The 14,583-nt window shown below is 37.7% G+C and overlaps 1 protein-coding gene across 1 annotated transcript in view; it reads left to right on the forward strand.

Annotated features, from left to right (window-relative positions):
- Positions 1-3,831: 3,831 nt before the first annotated feature.
- Positions 3,832-14,583, forward strand: part of LOC107575441 (protein phosphatase 1H-like) — a 23,956-nt gene continuing 13,204 nt past the window's right edge. Inside the window, exons 1-6 of the mRNA XM_016261819.1 lie at positions 3,832-4,314; positions 6,500-6,662; positions 10,793-11,155; positions 11,453-11,565; positions 12,884-12,968; positions 13,053-13,171. Coding sequence (XP_016117305.1) covers positions 4,085-4,314; positions 6,500-6,662; positions 10,793-11,155; positions 11,453-11,565; positions 12,884-12,968; positions 13,053-13,171 — 1,073 coding nt within the window. The 5' untranslated portion in view covers positions 3,832-4,084. The remainder of the gene's footprint in view (positions 4,315-6,499; positions 6,663-10,792; positions 11,156-11,452; positions 11,566-12,883; positions 12,969-13,052; positions 13,172-14,583) is intronic.

A 14,583-nucleotide genomic window follows, 5' to 3' on the forward strand; every position in this document is an offset into this window, starting at 1 on the left:
AGGATTTTTTTTTTACTGTGTGAACAGCCAGATGATGGTTACATCATATAAATGATGGTGAGATTTTGTAGGATATATTTATTGTCCCTCCAGAGCATTCCAAAATCTGAAGTCACGCTATTCCTGCGTGAGCAGGTCTGATTTTCCTCTGCGTCAAGCAGAATGTGGATTGTGTGTTCCTTACAAACTATACGCAGTGATGGTGTCAGACAGTAAAGTAGTTTGATATATAGGGTAAATGTTTTTTTTTAAAACCATAAATGGCACAAACACATTTGAAGAATGGCAACACTCTTTTTTCATCTGAATGTCAACAAAGTTATGAGGTTAATTGATCTAATTTAGTGATCTATGACATTGTATTAAGTTGAATATCACAGATTTTGTGTCTGTTGGCATATTTAGATTTATATTGAAATATGTTACAATATAAAAGGGAATGCACATTGTTTTTAACGCGGGTACTTTAAACAACATAGTCCAGAATGGTTTGCATATTCATGTAGGCCTACCGTGATATTTATATGGTAAGGTATTTCAAAGAATACTAGGGTATTGTAAATGTTCAAAATCATAGTACCGCACCGTTTTTGATATATCTTAAATATTTGTTATCACACATAACGCAGAATGCTAACATAAAAAAACCCCTGAAATGAATACAGTAAACTGAGTTTTGAGTGAGGAGCACACTGTGTAGAGTCTATGTAGAGTCCCAATCAGTTCAGCAGCAGAGCTTTAATCCGTGAGATGAATTTCTGACAGATTACCACGATTTGTCTCTTTTTAATCGACAGTAATCCGTCCAAAACGGGCAGAAAGAATAATACAGATTCCCCTCGTAAACAGCCAGGCAGCGGTAAATACACACCGCCTCAGCGGGACAACACACTTTCCACATCAGACATGGCAGAGCATGCCAGAAAGCAATAAAACGAACAAATGACCCAAACCGAATCCTAAATCTTACTCTCAGACCATCCATAAGATCAGTATTGAGAGGCAGCACGTGTGTTTGGCACCACTGAGCTCATAAATCTACCCAGCGGCCCCGCTGCTGCTGCTACAGTACCTGAGGGTGTTTGCTGAAAGCAGAATCAGGCACTGGATTAACCTACAGTGATCCTGACGAGGAAAGCAGGCTGACCCGTGTCAAACCTTTCACATTCTCTGTAGAGAACGAGATCCAGTCCAGATGTTGAATAGAGACTGTTGGCCATTTCTTGTTAGGAAACACTGACATCTAGTGGCCATTATGAGGGGGGCAATCTGATTTTTTGTGCTCACATGTGACTCGGATCTGTTTTTCTCAGGACAGTGTGAACAGCACAAACCACATAGAATCTGATCTTTTCAATTCCGATTTGTGCCACTTCCATGTGTGGTACTAAATCCGATGCAGGTCAGATGTTTTGGAATGCGACCGCAGTGTTGAACAGGTCGTGTCGGAATTCATGCGACTTTTAGATCAACACTCGTCACGATTCTGTGCTCAAAGATTTTACATACCCAAAGTTATCAAGACAGTTTCGAAAGGTAGTCAGTGGAAGTACACTGAAGTGTCGGGAACTCATAAGTGTTACAGTGACAACTTTATTTATTATTATTATTATTTGTGTGTGTGGATTTTGTTGTGAAAACCTGGCAACCCTGTTCGTATTGTTCTTTAGCGCATGCAGGTCAGTTCAGAACCGTGATCTGTTCACACTGGAATCTGATATTGGCCACATTTTAAAACAACAATGTGAACGCCTATACAAAAAAATCTGAGCAAAATTCGGAATTGAGCACTAAGGCTCGCAGTGTGAACGCAGACTACTTTGCCTGCTGCTTTATCGGTGCGCGTCCTGCTCCTCGCAAAACAGATCGTGTAAGCTACAGGTAAATTATATGGAATGAACCGTGATTTATCACGATTCTGTGCTCAAAGATTTTACATACCCAAAGTTATCAAGACAGTTTCGAAAGGTAGTCAGTGGAAGTACACTGAAGTGTCGGAACTCATAAGTGTTACAGTGACAACTTTATTTATTATTATTATTATTATTTGTGTGTGTGGATTTTGTTGTGAAAACCTGGCAACCCTGTTCGTATTGTTCTTTAGTGCATGCAGGTCAGTTCAGAACCGTGATCTGTTCACACTGGAATCTGATATTGGCCACATTTAAAACAACAATGTGAACGGCTATACAACAAAATCTGAGCAAAATTCGGAATTGAGCACTAAGGCTCGCAGTGTGAACGCAGACTACTTTGCCTGCTGCTTTATCCGTGCGCGTCCTGCTCCTCGCAAAACAGATCGTGTAAGCTACAGGTAAATTATATGGAATGAACCGTGATTTTTTGCCGAAAATCTGAACATTTTACTTTATCAAAAAGCGATCACAGAAAATAAAGCTGTGTTAACATGCCTGAAATGATCCGGGCTTTTATATAAACTCTGTCATCTAGCTCGCATGTCTACGTTTTGTCTACGTTTTGTTTATGAATGCATGATGTGATTTTGAACGAATCGAGTGAGTCAGCGATTCAATCCCCCGTTCTTAAAGGCAGTCGCTTGCTTCGTTCCTGAATGAATCAGCCGTTTGAACTAATCGATTGAACGAATGATTCAGTGATTAAATCAGTGACTTGCCGCCACCTGCTGGCGGTTTTAGTTTTCGGTTTTATTTTTCAGTTTATCATTTCAGTTATTTAAATCATTTAATATTGCTATATTAATACTTTAATCTCATAACATTGTTATTATGAATTTAAATGCATTCATGCAAACGCCTCTGAGCCTTGTTAAACAGTCTGTAAATATACTTAAATCAATGCCACTTTTTGTTGATACTGATTTAATTTGATTGGTAACTTGTTCTTGCTGATTATGTCTTATTACTCTAATTCGATGTATTGTTTTCATATAAAAAAAAATAGATTTTTTTTTTAATGCCATTACAAAAGGTGGCCCTGCAAATCACTTTAAGGAGTTAAATATCAATTTATAATGTGAAGGTTAATTTTTGTTATTGATCAGAAGGTGCTCCTAATTTGATTGAACAACATGTGGGGGAGTAAACAGCGATAACATTTTTATCTGGTGAGCTATTTAAGTTTCTGTATTGCTTTGGCTGTTGAAATGGATGACATGCTGATTTGTGGTTCATGTTATAACCGCTTTAACAGTTGGCATATATTTCTAGTGATTGTGCACACATCGTATAATCCTCCTGGGATTATTCAAACAGTTGTTGAGTGTGATGTTGTTTAAACAGTACAGTACTGAATACACACGATTAAATGCACTTGTTATATCCTGATATGGACGTGCTGAACACTGGCAGCATGTTAGAACAAAAAAACAAACAAAACAACTTTCTAATTATATTTATTAAATGCTAAATATTGTTATAATATAAACACTAACTCAACTGTTATTTAGCACATAAGATAGTTGTTTATCTATTTAATAATGATGTTTTTTCTTGATTGTTGAACTGATATGAACTGATTAAATGGTTATGCTTTATTTCAATGTGTCCTTATTACATAACACTTACAATATTTATTTAAAGTATACTATATTTAGTAATGTGCTTTGTTTTGGTGATCGATGAGCTGATATTATTAAAAATGTTTTTTATGCCTATTTTTATTGGGTACACTTTATTTTAAGGTGACCCTGTCATGGTAATTATATATTTAAGCACATAATAATATTACTTAACAGCCTATATTTATTAATAGGGTTATAATTTTGGTTTAGGGTTAGTTTCGTGAAGTTATCATGCATAATTTACTGTAATAATATGTGTAACAAGGACACTGTAAAATAAAATGTGACTATTTATTTATGCATGCATATACAGTGATGGTATCAGGTGGTACTCATGGACAGTAAAGGTTTTTTTACGCAGACAGCAAGGAAGTGAAATAAATGAGAACAGTATGAGGGTCAAAGTCACCGAAGTGACCCAATGACCCGCGACAGGACTGTCACGTGGTGATGTTCATTTCCGCCGTGCTGAAGGTGCGTTCACTGCGCAGTCCGTGACCACACACACACACACACACACACACACACACCATCACCATCATCATGATGATAACACGCGTGCGGTCCGCGGTCTCCAGCATCATCGGCGGCATCATGGCTTCGGGTTCCAGCGCGCACGAGAACCATCCCGATCTGCCGCTCCGGTTCCCGTACAGCAGGCCGGATTTCCTCGCGCTGTCACCGGACGAGGTGGAGTGCTCCGCGGATCACATCTCCAGACCCATCCTCATCCTCAAGGAGATGAAGCTGCCCTGGGCCGCCGGATACGCGGAGTGAGTAGCGACGCGCCGGCCAACGCGCGCTGATCTCAGTACGCGGATGCTGCGGGATGCTTGCGTTCTTCATGATGCTAAACACATGAGGAGCAGAACATGAAAGATCCACGACACACATCCATACTTTATTTCCATGCAGGGTTAGCAGGGCGCATGCGCGCGTTTTGCGCAGTATATCATCAGCTAATTCATGCGAAGCTCTCTAGTTGTAGACCTACAGCAGTTGCTGCATTGGATAATGGTTATGAAATCAGATTTCAGACAGCCCAGGTTGAGTTTCATGCATTTATGATATGTTTACCATCAAAATCCAAGTCTTGTGTATGTGTGTGTGTGTGTGTGTGTGTGTGTGTGTGTGTGAGCCATGTGCCATCAAAATCCAAGTCTTGTGTGTGTGTGTGTGTGTGTGTGTGAGCCATGATATACGCCAGGGATACTGCTGCTTTGAATCATTCCCAAACTCTGAATGACTTAAATAGCACTAGGATAGAGAATAATGAGCCACATTATTTATTTACTATTGTATTCATATTTTGTATTAGCTTTTATGTTTTTCAATATGCATTTTAATTTTAGTTGAAGCGTTAGCAATGTTGTTATGCGCTTTTGTTCATTTAGCTTTTTAATTTCTGTTTTAGCAATTTCAGTTTTAAATGAAAGTGCTTCATCTAAGTCTTATGTTTTATTTCGGCTTTTAAGTATTTAAATTACCGAAAATTATTTTTAATAGCCTAGTTTACTTGTTTTAGTGTTTGTAACAGCACTGCAGCTGGGAAATCTTGTGTGTGTGTGTGTGTGTGTGTGTGTGAGCCATGATATACGCCACGGATACTGCTGCTTTGAATCATTCCCAAACTCTGAATGACTTAAATAGCACTAGGATAGAGAATAATGAGCCACATTATTTATTTACTATTGTATTCATATTTTGTATTAGCTTTTATGTTTTTCAATATGCATTTTAATTTTAGTTGAAGCGTTAGCAATGTTGTTATGCGCTTTTGTTCATTTAGCTTTTTAATTTCTGTTTTAGCAATTTCAGTTTTAAATGAAAGTGCTTCATCTAAGTCTTATGTTTTATTTCGGCTTTTAAGTATTTAAATTACCGAAAATTATTTTTAATAGCCTAGTTTACTTGTTTTAGTGTTTGTAACAGCACTGCAGCTGGGAAATCTCCTTTTAAATGTAATTCTGTCCAGTACAGTCTCTGTACAGTTCAGTCTCAAACATTTGAGCTTTACTTCTCTGATATGAGGATGTTGAAGTGTGATCGACTCACTTCCCTCCCCGGTGTTGGTGTTGGTGTGGAGAAGTGAGATTCACAGGGAAGCAGCTCACGTGGCCAGCCTCGTCTCGGGTCACACTGTCCTGCGGCTCCTGCGCTCTCAAGCCGTTACTGTTCACTGATGTTGATGTTTAACTGCAGCAGTGGAGGATTAACCAGAACAAATGACCTCCAACAGAACCAGCGCCAAAGACTTTTGACCTCTGCGTTTAACTGTGATCAGAGCTAAAGCTATCTGTCGGTCTGTCTCCTATCTATCTATCTATCTATCTATCTATCTATCTATCTATCTATCTATCTATCTATCTATCTATCTATCTATCTATCTATCTATCTATCTATCTATCTATCTATCTATCTGTCTATCTGTCTGTCTGTCTGTCTGTCGCTATCTGTCTGTCTGTCTGTCTGTCTGTCTGTCTATATCTATCTGTCCGTCCGTCCATCCGTCCTGCCGCTTAAATCTGATTGGTTGTGAGAAATGTTGTTCATTAAATCCAGCAGGCGCATTTTCTACATATGAAGAAGCATTTCCAGCAGCACGAGTGAGACGTCACAAATGTCCCTGCAGAATGACACGTGTCTCCTCTCAGGACTCCCATTAGATCCTCATTAACAAATGATGATGCTGGAATGGGTTTCCGTGGAAACCCTGTTGTGATGCTCTTTAGTCTCACGCTGTGACTCCTCTTAGGAGATTATGGCAGTCGTGCATCATCCAGAAGCGTTTAGGAGCTCGAAAAGCTTTGATGATGAAGGTTGAGCAAGACAAACTCTTCCATCATCTTTGTGCCAAGTTTTCAGCCCTCGAGTCTCTTTGGGTTAAAGCTGACTTCCTGCAGATATGTAGAGGCTGTGTTCATGACGAAACTGTGATGATCTTCTGTGTCTCTGCAGGGTGATCAATGCAGGTAAAAGTGCCCTAAATGAGGACCAGGCGTGCTGTGAGGTGGTAGAGCTCAGGAAAAGACCCGCAGACCCATCCAGCCCCAGCTACACGCCCACCAGGAGACGCTCCTCGCTGCCCAGCGCAGACGTCCTGGAGTGCATCGACAGCACAGTGAGGCGTCTGCCGCGGCTCTTATTCATGTGTTTTCAGACATGTCCATGGACCCTTTTCACAAGACTGTGTTGACGCGTTTAACGGTCATCAGCATCGTAAAGCCTCGAAAGTTTTTCATATTTGTATTTTAAAAAAATATATGTACATTTATAACACTATTCTTTGTGTTATATCACCTTTGCATCAAATTACAAAAAAAACAGTTAACGCTGATGCGAGGGTGTTTCTAATGCAGCGTCTGTGGGAGGGACGGTAAACTTGACATCGTTCTCTCTTCTGACTGCCGTTATCAGTCTCTCTCAATTTTTTTCCTTTTATTGAAAGTCATGAAAACACTATCGTGGAGTTTTTCTTTTGCTATTTGAGCAACTGGGAAAGCAAAACATATATTTGTGGTACTCTCCCATTCACTGCTCTTCAAGTTAACCCGAATATGACCACTTCCACTGCTGAGAAACCCGGAAATGTGAAAAGGGTCTGTCTATCTATCTATCTATCTATCTATCTATCTATCTATCTATCTATCCATCCATCCATCCATCCATCCATCCATCCATCCATCCATCCATCCATCCATCCATCCATCCATCCATCCATCCATCCATCTATAGTATCTATTCATCCACCTATCTATCTACAGTATCCTTCTATCGATACAGTATCTATCCATCTACCAGTCCATCCATGCATCTACAGTATCTATCCATCTATTCGTCTACAGTATCTGTTTAACCATCCATCCATCTACAGTATCTATCCATCCTTCTATTTATAGTTTCCATCAGTCTATAGTATCTATCCATCGTTTTATCTAATTTCCATCTATCTATCGATCCATCTACAGTATCTATCCATCCATCCACGTTCATTTTCCACAAGAAATCAAATTTGACTCAAAGGAAGTAAGTTGTAAATTATACAAAATTAAAAAAAACATTTTAAATCTGATAGTGAGCTTAAATTAGACGATCGCACACTTGACAGTAGTTGTCTGTTAAGTAGTGAGTTTGTCTGTTTCTTGAGAACAGGCCTCATCAAACTCCATTAACCTCAGAGTTACATGCCATAAATTGGGCATCATCTCTTTGACATCCCAAAAAAAAAATTATAAAATATACCTGCAAATCAAGTAAACACTTATTTTAGTTAGACGGTATAAATTATTCATATGCTTACAGCTCATTTAAGTGAAGAAAACACAAAGACATGAATAGCCAGCCATGTACCAATTCTAGGTGATCTGAGTTAAACGGAAGCATTGTTTTACCTAAATATGTTGTTCTACCTAAATGTATTGTACCATGTGTTTTTTCTGAACATCACAGGAATCTCATCAGCGGGGTTTGATCTCGATGTAACGTTGTTTTCCATCTCTCTCTCTCTCACAGCTACTTCCTCTTGCTTTCATCTGTGACACTGTCAGGAGACTGCTGCAATAGCTACATGTGTGTTGTGTTTAGCACCCTCATTAACCACACTTTTGTTTTCCCGCACCGTGTTCAGACTTTACGCTTTGGAGAGAAACACAAAATAACAAGAGAGAGAAAGGGGGGGGGGAGTACAACACTCTTTGAGCGATTAAATCTTTTCTCACCTCTCAGTTCACCGCCGATGGCTGAGCCAGAAATAAGGGATCGTACAGACATGGAGAGAGAGGAAGGAATATATGGAAAGTTGTAGCATGGTGCTGTTAGATCTGATGAGAGCTGATGGAAATGGGTCAGGGTGTCTTTTTGCCCTACGGTGTGTGAATGACCTGTTGGGGCTCAGTGCACAGGTTTCACACCCTTAGGGTGGGCACACACTCTTACTATCTGTCAGATGCATTCAGATGCCCAGCCATGCAAGAAAGCACACATGTGTTTGCGTAAAACAGCTTCACTATCATTTCATCTTGAGAAAGCAACCCAGGGTTATTAAGGTATTTGCCTTAGAGCATACATATGAATTAATATGGGATGTGTTACATACACATGATGCCGCTGTATTACATAAAGATCAATTGCATGGCAGATCCACATTTATTAAAATCAAGGCTGACATGTACATAATCATGGGAAACACAAATCTGCATCTTTATCTTGTACATAAACAAAAAGATGTTGTTCCTAATTTAGAATTTGCTTGGGGAAATAATACTGATAAAAGTTGATGGTTCTGGGATGATTCAAACTTACAATTGGATCTCATATGCTAAACTATAACAGTATTTATGAATTTGAAATCAAACAAAATGGTAAAATGACTTGTGATTCAGAGAGTCTGTTGTGACTGAATCAGTCTGATTCAAACTATGTTTCTGACAAAAAATACTGGCACACATTCCAACTAGATGAAACCGCAAAAGACAAAAAGACTCCTACTGTTTTGCATTTTAATCACATTATGCATTTTAAATGAGCATTCACAACTCAAAAGATTTGTTTGAAATATCCAAGCAGCAAATGCGGGAGTTTGATCAGTGTGTGATGATGATGAAGCTGAAAATTCAAGCTTCAGTTCTTCCTTCCTTCGCATTCTATCTATCTATCTATCTATCTATCTATCTATCACTTTCCATCCATCCATCCATCCATCCCTTTTTAGCTATCTATCCATCCCTTTTATCCATCCATCCATCCATCATTTTTTGATGGGTTGCTGGCGAATGAAAGTTTCAGAATGAAGCGCAACTGAAATCAAACTGTATCATAAACCATACGTGTAAATGCTGAGCTTCATGCATATATTGATTTAAATCGCAGCCTGACGCTCACACTAAGCCATATCCTGATATGTTTAATTATAAATATATTGTGCAGCCCTATTCCAAACCCATGAGACTTTAGTTAATCTTCAAAATGCAAATGTAGTATATTTTTAATGAAACCTGCGAGGTTGAAAGTCCAAAACTTAGACGATCCAAAAAGGTCAAGGCAAATCCGTATGAATCAAGCTGTTTAATCTATGTTTTCATAGGTTCATCAGGAAATAATGTGAGGCTTTACATTTATCAAGAAACATAGGCTGGGATATTACAGGTCATTATTATTTTTCTTGGCTTATGTCAATGTTAACAGAAAGACATAAATTGAAAAAAAAAAACAGAATTGAAAATAGTTTTTGCTAGAATGATATGCATAAATGTGAGTCGAACCTTTGTGAAAAACAAGTACACTTTGGCATACTTTTAAAAAGACGACTTATTAAGCAAATAATACACTTTAAAAGAATATACATTAAGTGTACAGTTTAATTGCATGTTAAATTAAACATTGCACTTAAAAAGTGAAAATGTTTACATTTATATTGAATGCAGTTAGTTGAACTTTAGAGCGTTTTCTTGAACCACTTCAGTGTAGTTTTATAATTGTTTTTGAAATATGGTTAAAGTACTGATCAACGTGCATTTATGGTAAACTAAAATATACTTTAATGCCATTTCTATTCAAACTTGTATGTTGTGCATTTAGTAATATTTGCAAGTAATAAGTTGCAAATTGGTAAACTTAAAATATATTAAGTTTAAATGTTAACAAATGTGACCCTGGAGCACAAAACCAGTCATAAGGGTAAATTTTTTTGAAATTGAGAGTTATGCATCATCTGAATAATCTGAATAATCTTTCCATTGATGTATGGTTTGTTAGGATCGGACAATATTTGAAAATCTGGAATCTGAGGGTGCAAAAAAATCTAAATATTGAGAAAATCATCTTTAAAGTTGTTCAAATGAAGTTCTTAGCAATGCATATTACTAATCAAACATTAAGTTTTGATATATTTACGGTAGGAAGTTTACTAAATATCTTCATGGAACATGATCTTTACTTAATATCCTAATGATTTTTGTCATAAAAGAGAAATGTATAATTGTGACCCATACAATGTATTGTTGGCTATTGCTACAAATATCCCCCAGCGACTCAACACTGCTTTTGTGCTGCAGTCTTTTCTGGAAGTCTTTTCCATGTGCTTTAGTATGTTAATCAACACATCAAAATAAGTGCATTTTTAAAAGATTAAAACATAATGTGCACTTTTTTTAAAGTGTGTTGAGAAAATCTGGCTTTCGTGTGTTTTTAAAACACATTTTTCTAGACAGTCGCTGTGCATGTTGATGTTTTCACGAATCTGTGTGTGTGCAGGAGGTGAAGGAACAGAACTTCCACTACTGGGCTCTGTTTGACGGTCACGGCGGCTCCGGAGCCGCAGTTTTCGCAGCCAAGTTCCTCCACCTCCACATCGAGGAGCAGCTGCAGGAGGTGCTGGAGATCCTGCAGAACCCGTCTCTGCAGCCACCCACCTGTCTCGGCGAGGAGAACCCCATCCACCAGCTCCACCCGTCTGCCGGCTGCTCCCAGCGAGGCCTGTCGCGGGCCGCGTCGCTCAGAGGGGCCGCCGGGGCCCCGGGGTCCCCTAATACAATGGCCCCGCGGTTCTTCATGGAGAAGAAGATCAAACAGGAGAGTCTGGTGGTGGGAGCAATAGAGAATGCCTTTAAGGAGATGGTGAGTCCTTGGATCAGTCACTGTAGTAAACTCACATGGCCACTAGAGGGCAGGCAGAGCTTGCGCTGATTTAAAATTCTGCGTTGCATCGCTGGAATAAATTACATAAAAAAATATATTCAGATAGAAAACAGTTGTTTTAAATTGTAAAAATATTTCACAATTTTACTGTATTTTTAATCAAATAAATGCAGCCTTGGGTGAGCATACACTTTACACTTAAATGTCGACTGAATCCAGTCTCATGTGGGTTTTACTGAGCTTGAATGAGTTCTCTGTGTGCTCGTGTGTTCTCAGGACGCTCATATTGCTCGAGAGAGGATGGTTTACTCGATATCTGGAGGGTGCACTGCTTTAGTGGTGGTGTATTTACTTGGAAAACTGTATGTGGCCAATGCCGGTGACAGCAGGTGAGACTGAATATTACCAAACCACATCACATACCACATTTATTCTCATTTAAGAGAGCTTCTGTCTAGATGAAAGAGATAGCAGGGTTTCTGCGGGTCTTAAAAAGTCTTAATTCACTCTTCCACTAATTAAGGCCTAAAAAGGTCTTAAATCAGAGCAGGAAGTCTTAAAATCATAATGGCATTAAATGTTGCATGCATTGCAACAAATAAACATCCTCCTCAGCAGTTTTGTTTTTCAGTACAGATATCCAAGCATCCTTAAATAAAGATGCATTTATTTGAGATGCAAAGTGAACGTAAAGTCTTGGTTTCTGAGAAATTGAACAATATTAAGTGAGTTCATGTTTAAAACAAATACTGTCAGTGGGGGATGAAAAGTCGATTTCCTTTTGAATTAAGCTCACTGGAAGATACGTGTTCAATTCAATCATAAACTTCATTTCAATCATAACTTTTTGATCAACTTCTTAGAAAACAAGACTTCTTATCTTAAGTAATTTTGCTTCTCAAGTGAATGTATCTCGATTTAAGAATATTTTTCTACATTTGCACTGGGGGAAAAAATAACTTTTTTGCATCAGAAGCTACAATAAAAGTTATTTCCATATTTTAATGTCTGTGAGCAGAGATATTCAAGCCTTAACTTTTTTTTTGGTTGTAAAAATTAATGAAAAAGTTGGAAATTGTGTTTTTTTAAATTAGCATTACTAATACAATATATTTACATATTCAATACCATATTGACGTATTGTTTTTCCTTAAATTGACTTTATTTGGTCATAAAAAGCTCTTTATAAGTCTTAAATTTACCTTCATAAACCCTGGACAGTACTGACATATATTAATAATAATTGCAATAATGCATATGCTACCGTTCAAAAGTTTGTGGTCAGTAATACTTTTATTCAGCAAGGGCGCATTATTGATTCATATTCAAAAGTGACAGTAAAGACATTTATTACAGTAGATTTCTATTTCAAATAAATGCTGTTCTGTTGAACTTTCTGTTCATCTGTGAATCCTGAAAAATAAAATGCATCAGTTTCCACAAAAATATGAATGTTTTCAACACTGATAATACTCAGAAATGTTTCTCGAGCAGCAGATCAGAATGATTTCTGAAGATCATGTGACGCTGAAGACTGCAGTAATGATGCTGAACAGGAATAAACAGATATTCACATAGACATCTGTTATTATGAATTGTAATAATATTTCACTGCACTCTGTTCTGTTCAGTGCGTTCTCTTCTGTTGAATTCTGGATGATTCTGTGAGCTCTTCTCCAGTAAGCGCTGAATGTCGTGCACTTTCAGGGCTCTGATCATCCGTGGAGGAGAGATCATTCCCATGTCCAGCTCCTTCACTCCTGAATCGGAGCGCCAGAGACTTCAGTTCCTGGTGAGAGGAATCTGCCTTCGGTTCTGTCGAGGTTTGCTTGCGTTCCTGCGCGCTTGTGGATTTACTCAGTTCTTCCTCTCGCAGGCTCACCTGCAGCCGTCTCTGCTGGGAAACGACTTCACGCACTTGGAGTTTCCCAGAAGGGTCACGAAAAAAGAGCTCGGGAAGCGGATGCTGTACCGAGACTTCACCATGAACGGATGGTGAGTTCCCGGATCTGAGAAGAAGTCAGATCTTTGAATATCTGCATCGATTCATAGCATTTTGCTCACTTAGGAAGACAATCAGAGTTCATTTAGTTTTGTGCCTTTATCACGGTACCACAATAATAGACCGGAAACTCAAATAATTAATTATTAATCCAATAAAATGTAATCATTCATATCTATAATTACTATATTAATATAATAATTATTGATCAAAATAAAGTAATATATTATATATAATTAGGTTAATATTTATTAGTTATTATTTTAGTCTAACAATTATTAATTAAATAAAATTGTACCTAATATTAATCAAATAAATTAAAACAAGTAATATCTATAATTTTATTAATATAATAATTAATAAGTATTGATACAATACATTTAATAATTATGGTATGTATTATTTATTATATTAAAATAACAATTATTGCTGAAACTTAATACGTAATGTTATTAATTAATAAAGTCATATAGTTATTGTGGTAAACTTAGTGTGGTATTGTAAAAAAAGACTCTGGTTTGTCACAAACAATTCATATTTGTTCATTATTATTCAAATTAATGTTGTTTACTGTTATTAATCAATAACATTTAATAAATGTGATCTGTATATTTGTACAGAAATTGACTAAATGTATTTTTAATAATATTAATATTATCATCATTTTCATGTTTTATTTTATTTATTAAGTAAAATAAAAATTAATATGATTAATCAACAAAATCGAATAATTATTGTCTTGTATATTTGTACAGATGTCAACAAAAATTGTGTACATTTCAATTTATATATATAATCCTTTGCACGATATTTTCTACAATACATTTTTGGAAATGTGTGTAGATATAATCATATTTTCTGTCCATTCACGAGTATGGACTTGTTGTGTAATTTGCATCAAATGGTCAGTGAACAATTGTGCGTGATTCACCTTGAGTTCGACGCTAGGATCTGATTGGTTTGAATAAAGTGAGAGGATCATTGCCTCAGGAGACGTGTGTGTGTGTGTGTGTGTGTGTGTGAGTGACTGTGTGAGTGACTGTGTGAGTGACTGTGTGAGTGACTGTGTGTGTGACTGTGTGTGTGTGTCTGTGTGTGTGTGTGACTGTGTGTGTGACTGTGTGTGTGACTGTGTGTGTGACTGTGTGTGTGACTGTGTGTGTGTGTGTGTGTGTGTGTTGTGTGTGTGTGTGTGTGAGTGACTGTGTGAGTGACTGTGTGAGTGACTGTGTGTGTGACTGTGTGTGAGTGACTGTGAGTGTGTGTGTGTGTGTGTGACTGTGTGTGTGAGTGACTGTGTGTGTGAGTGACTGTGTGACTGTGTGAGTGACTGTGTGAGTCTGTGTGACTGTGTGTGTGAGTGACTGTGTGTGTGTGTGTGTTGAGTCTGTGTGTGTGTGTGTGT

This window comes from Sinocyclocheilus grahami, unplaced genomic scaffold, assembly GCF_001515645.1.
Source record: "Sinocyclocheilus grahami isolate Dianchi unplaced genomic scaffold, SAMN03320097.WGS_v1.1 scaffold2641.1, whole genome shotgun sequence".
Lineage (NCBI taxonomy): Eukaryota > Metazoa > Chordata > Actinopteri > Cypriniformes > Cyprinidae > Sinocyclocheilus > Sinocyclocheilus grahami.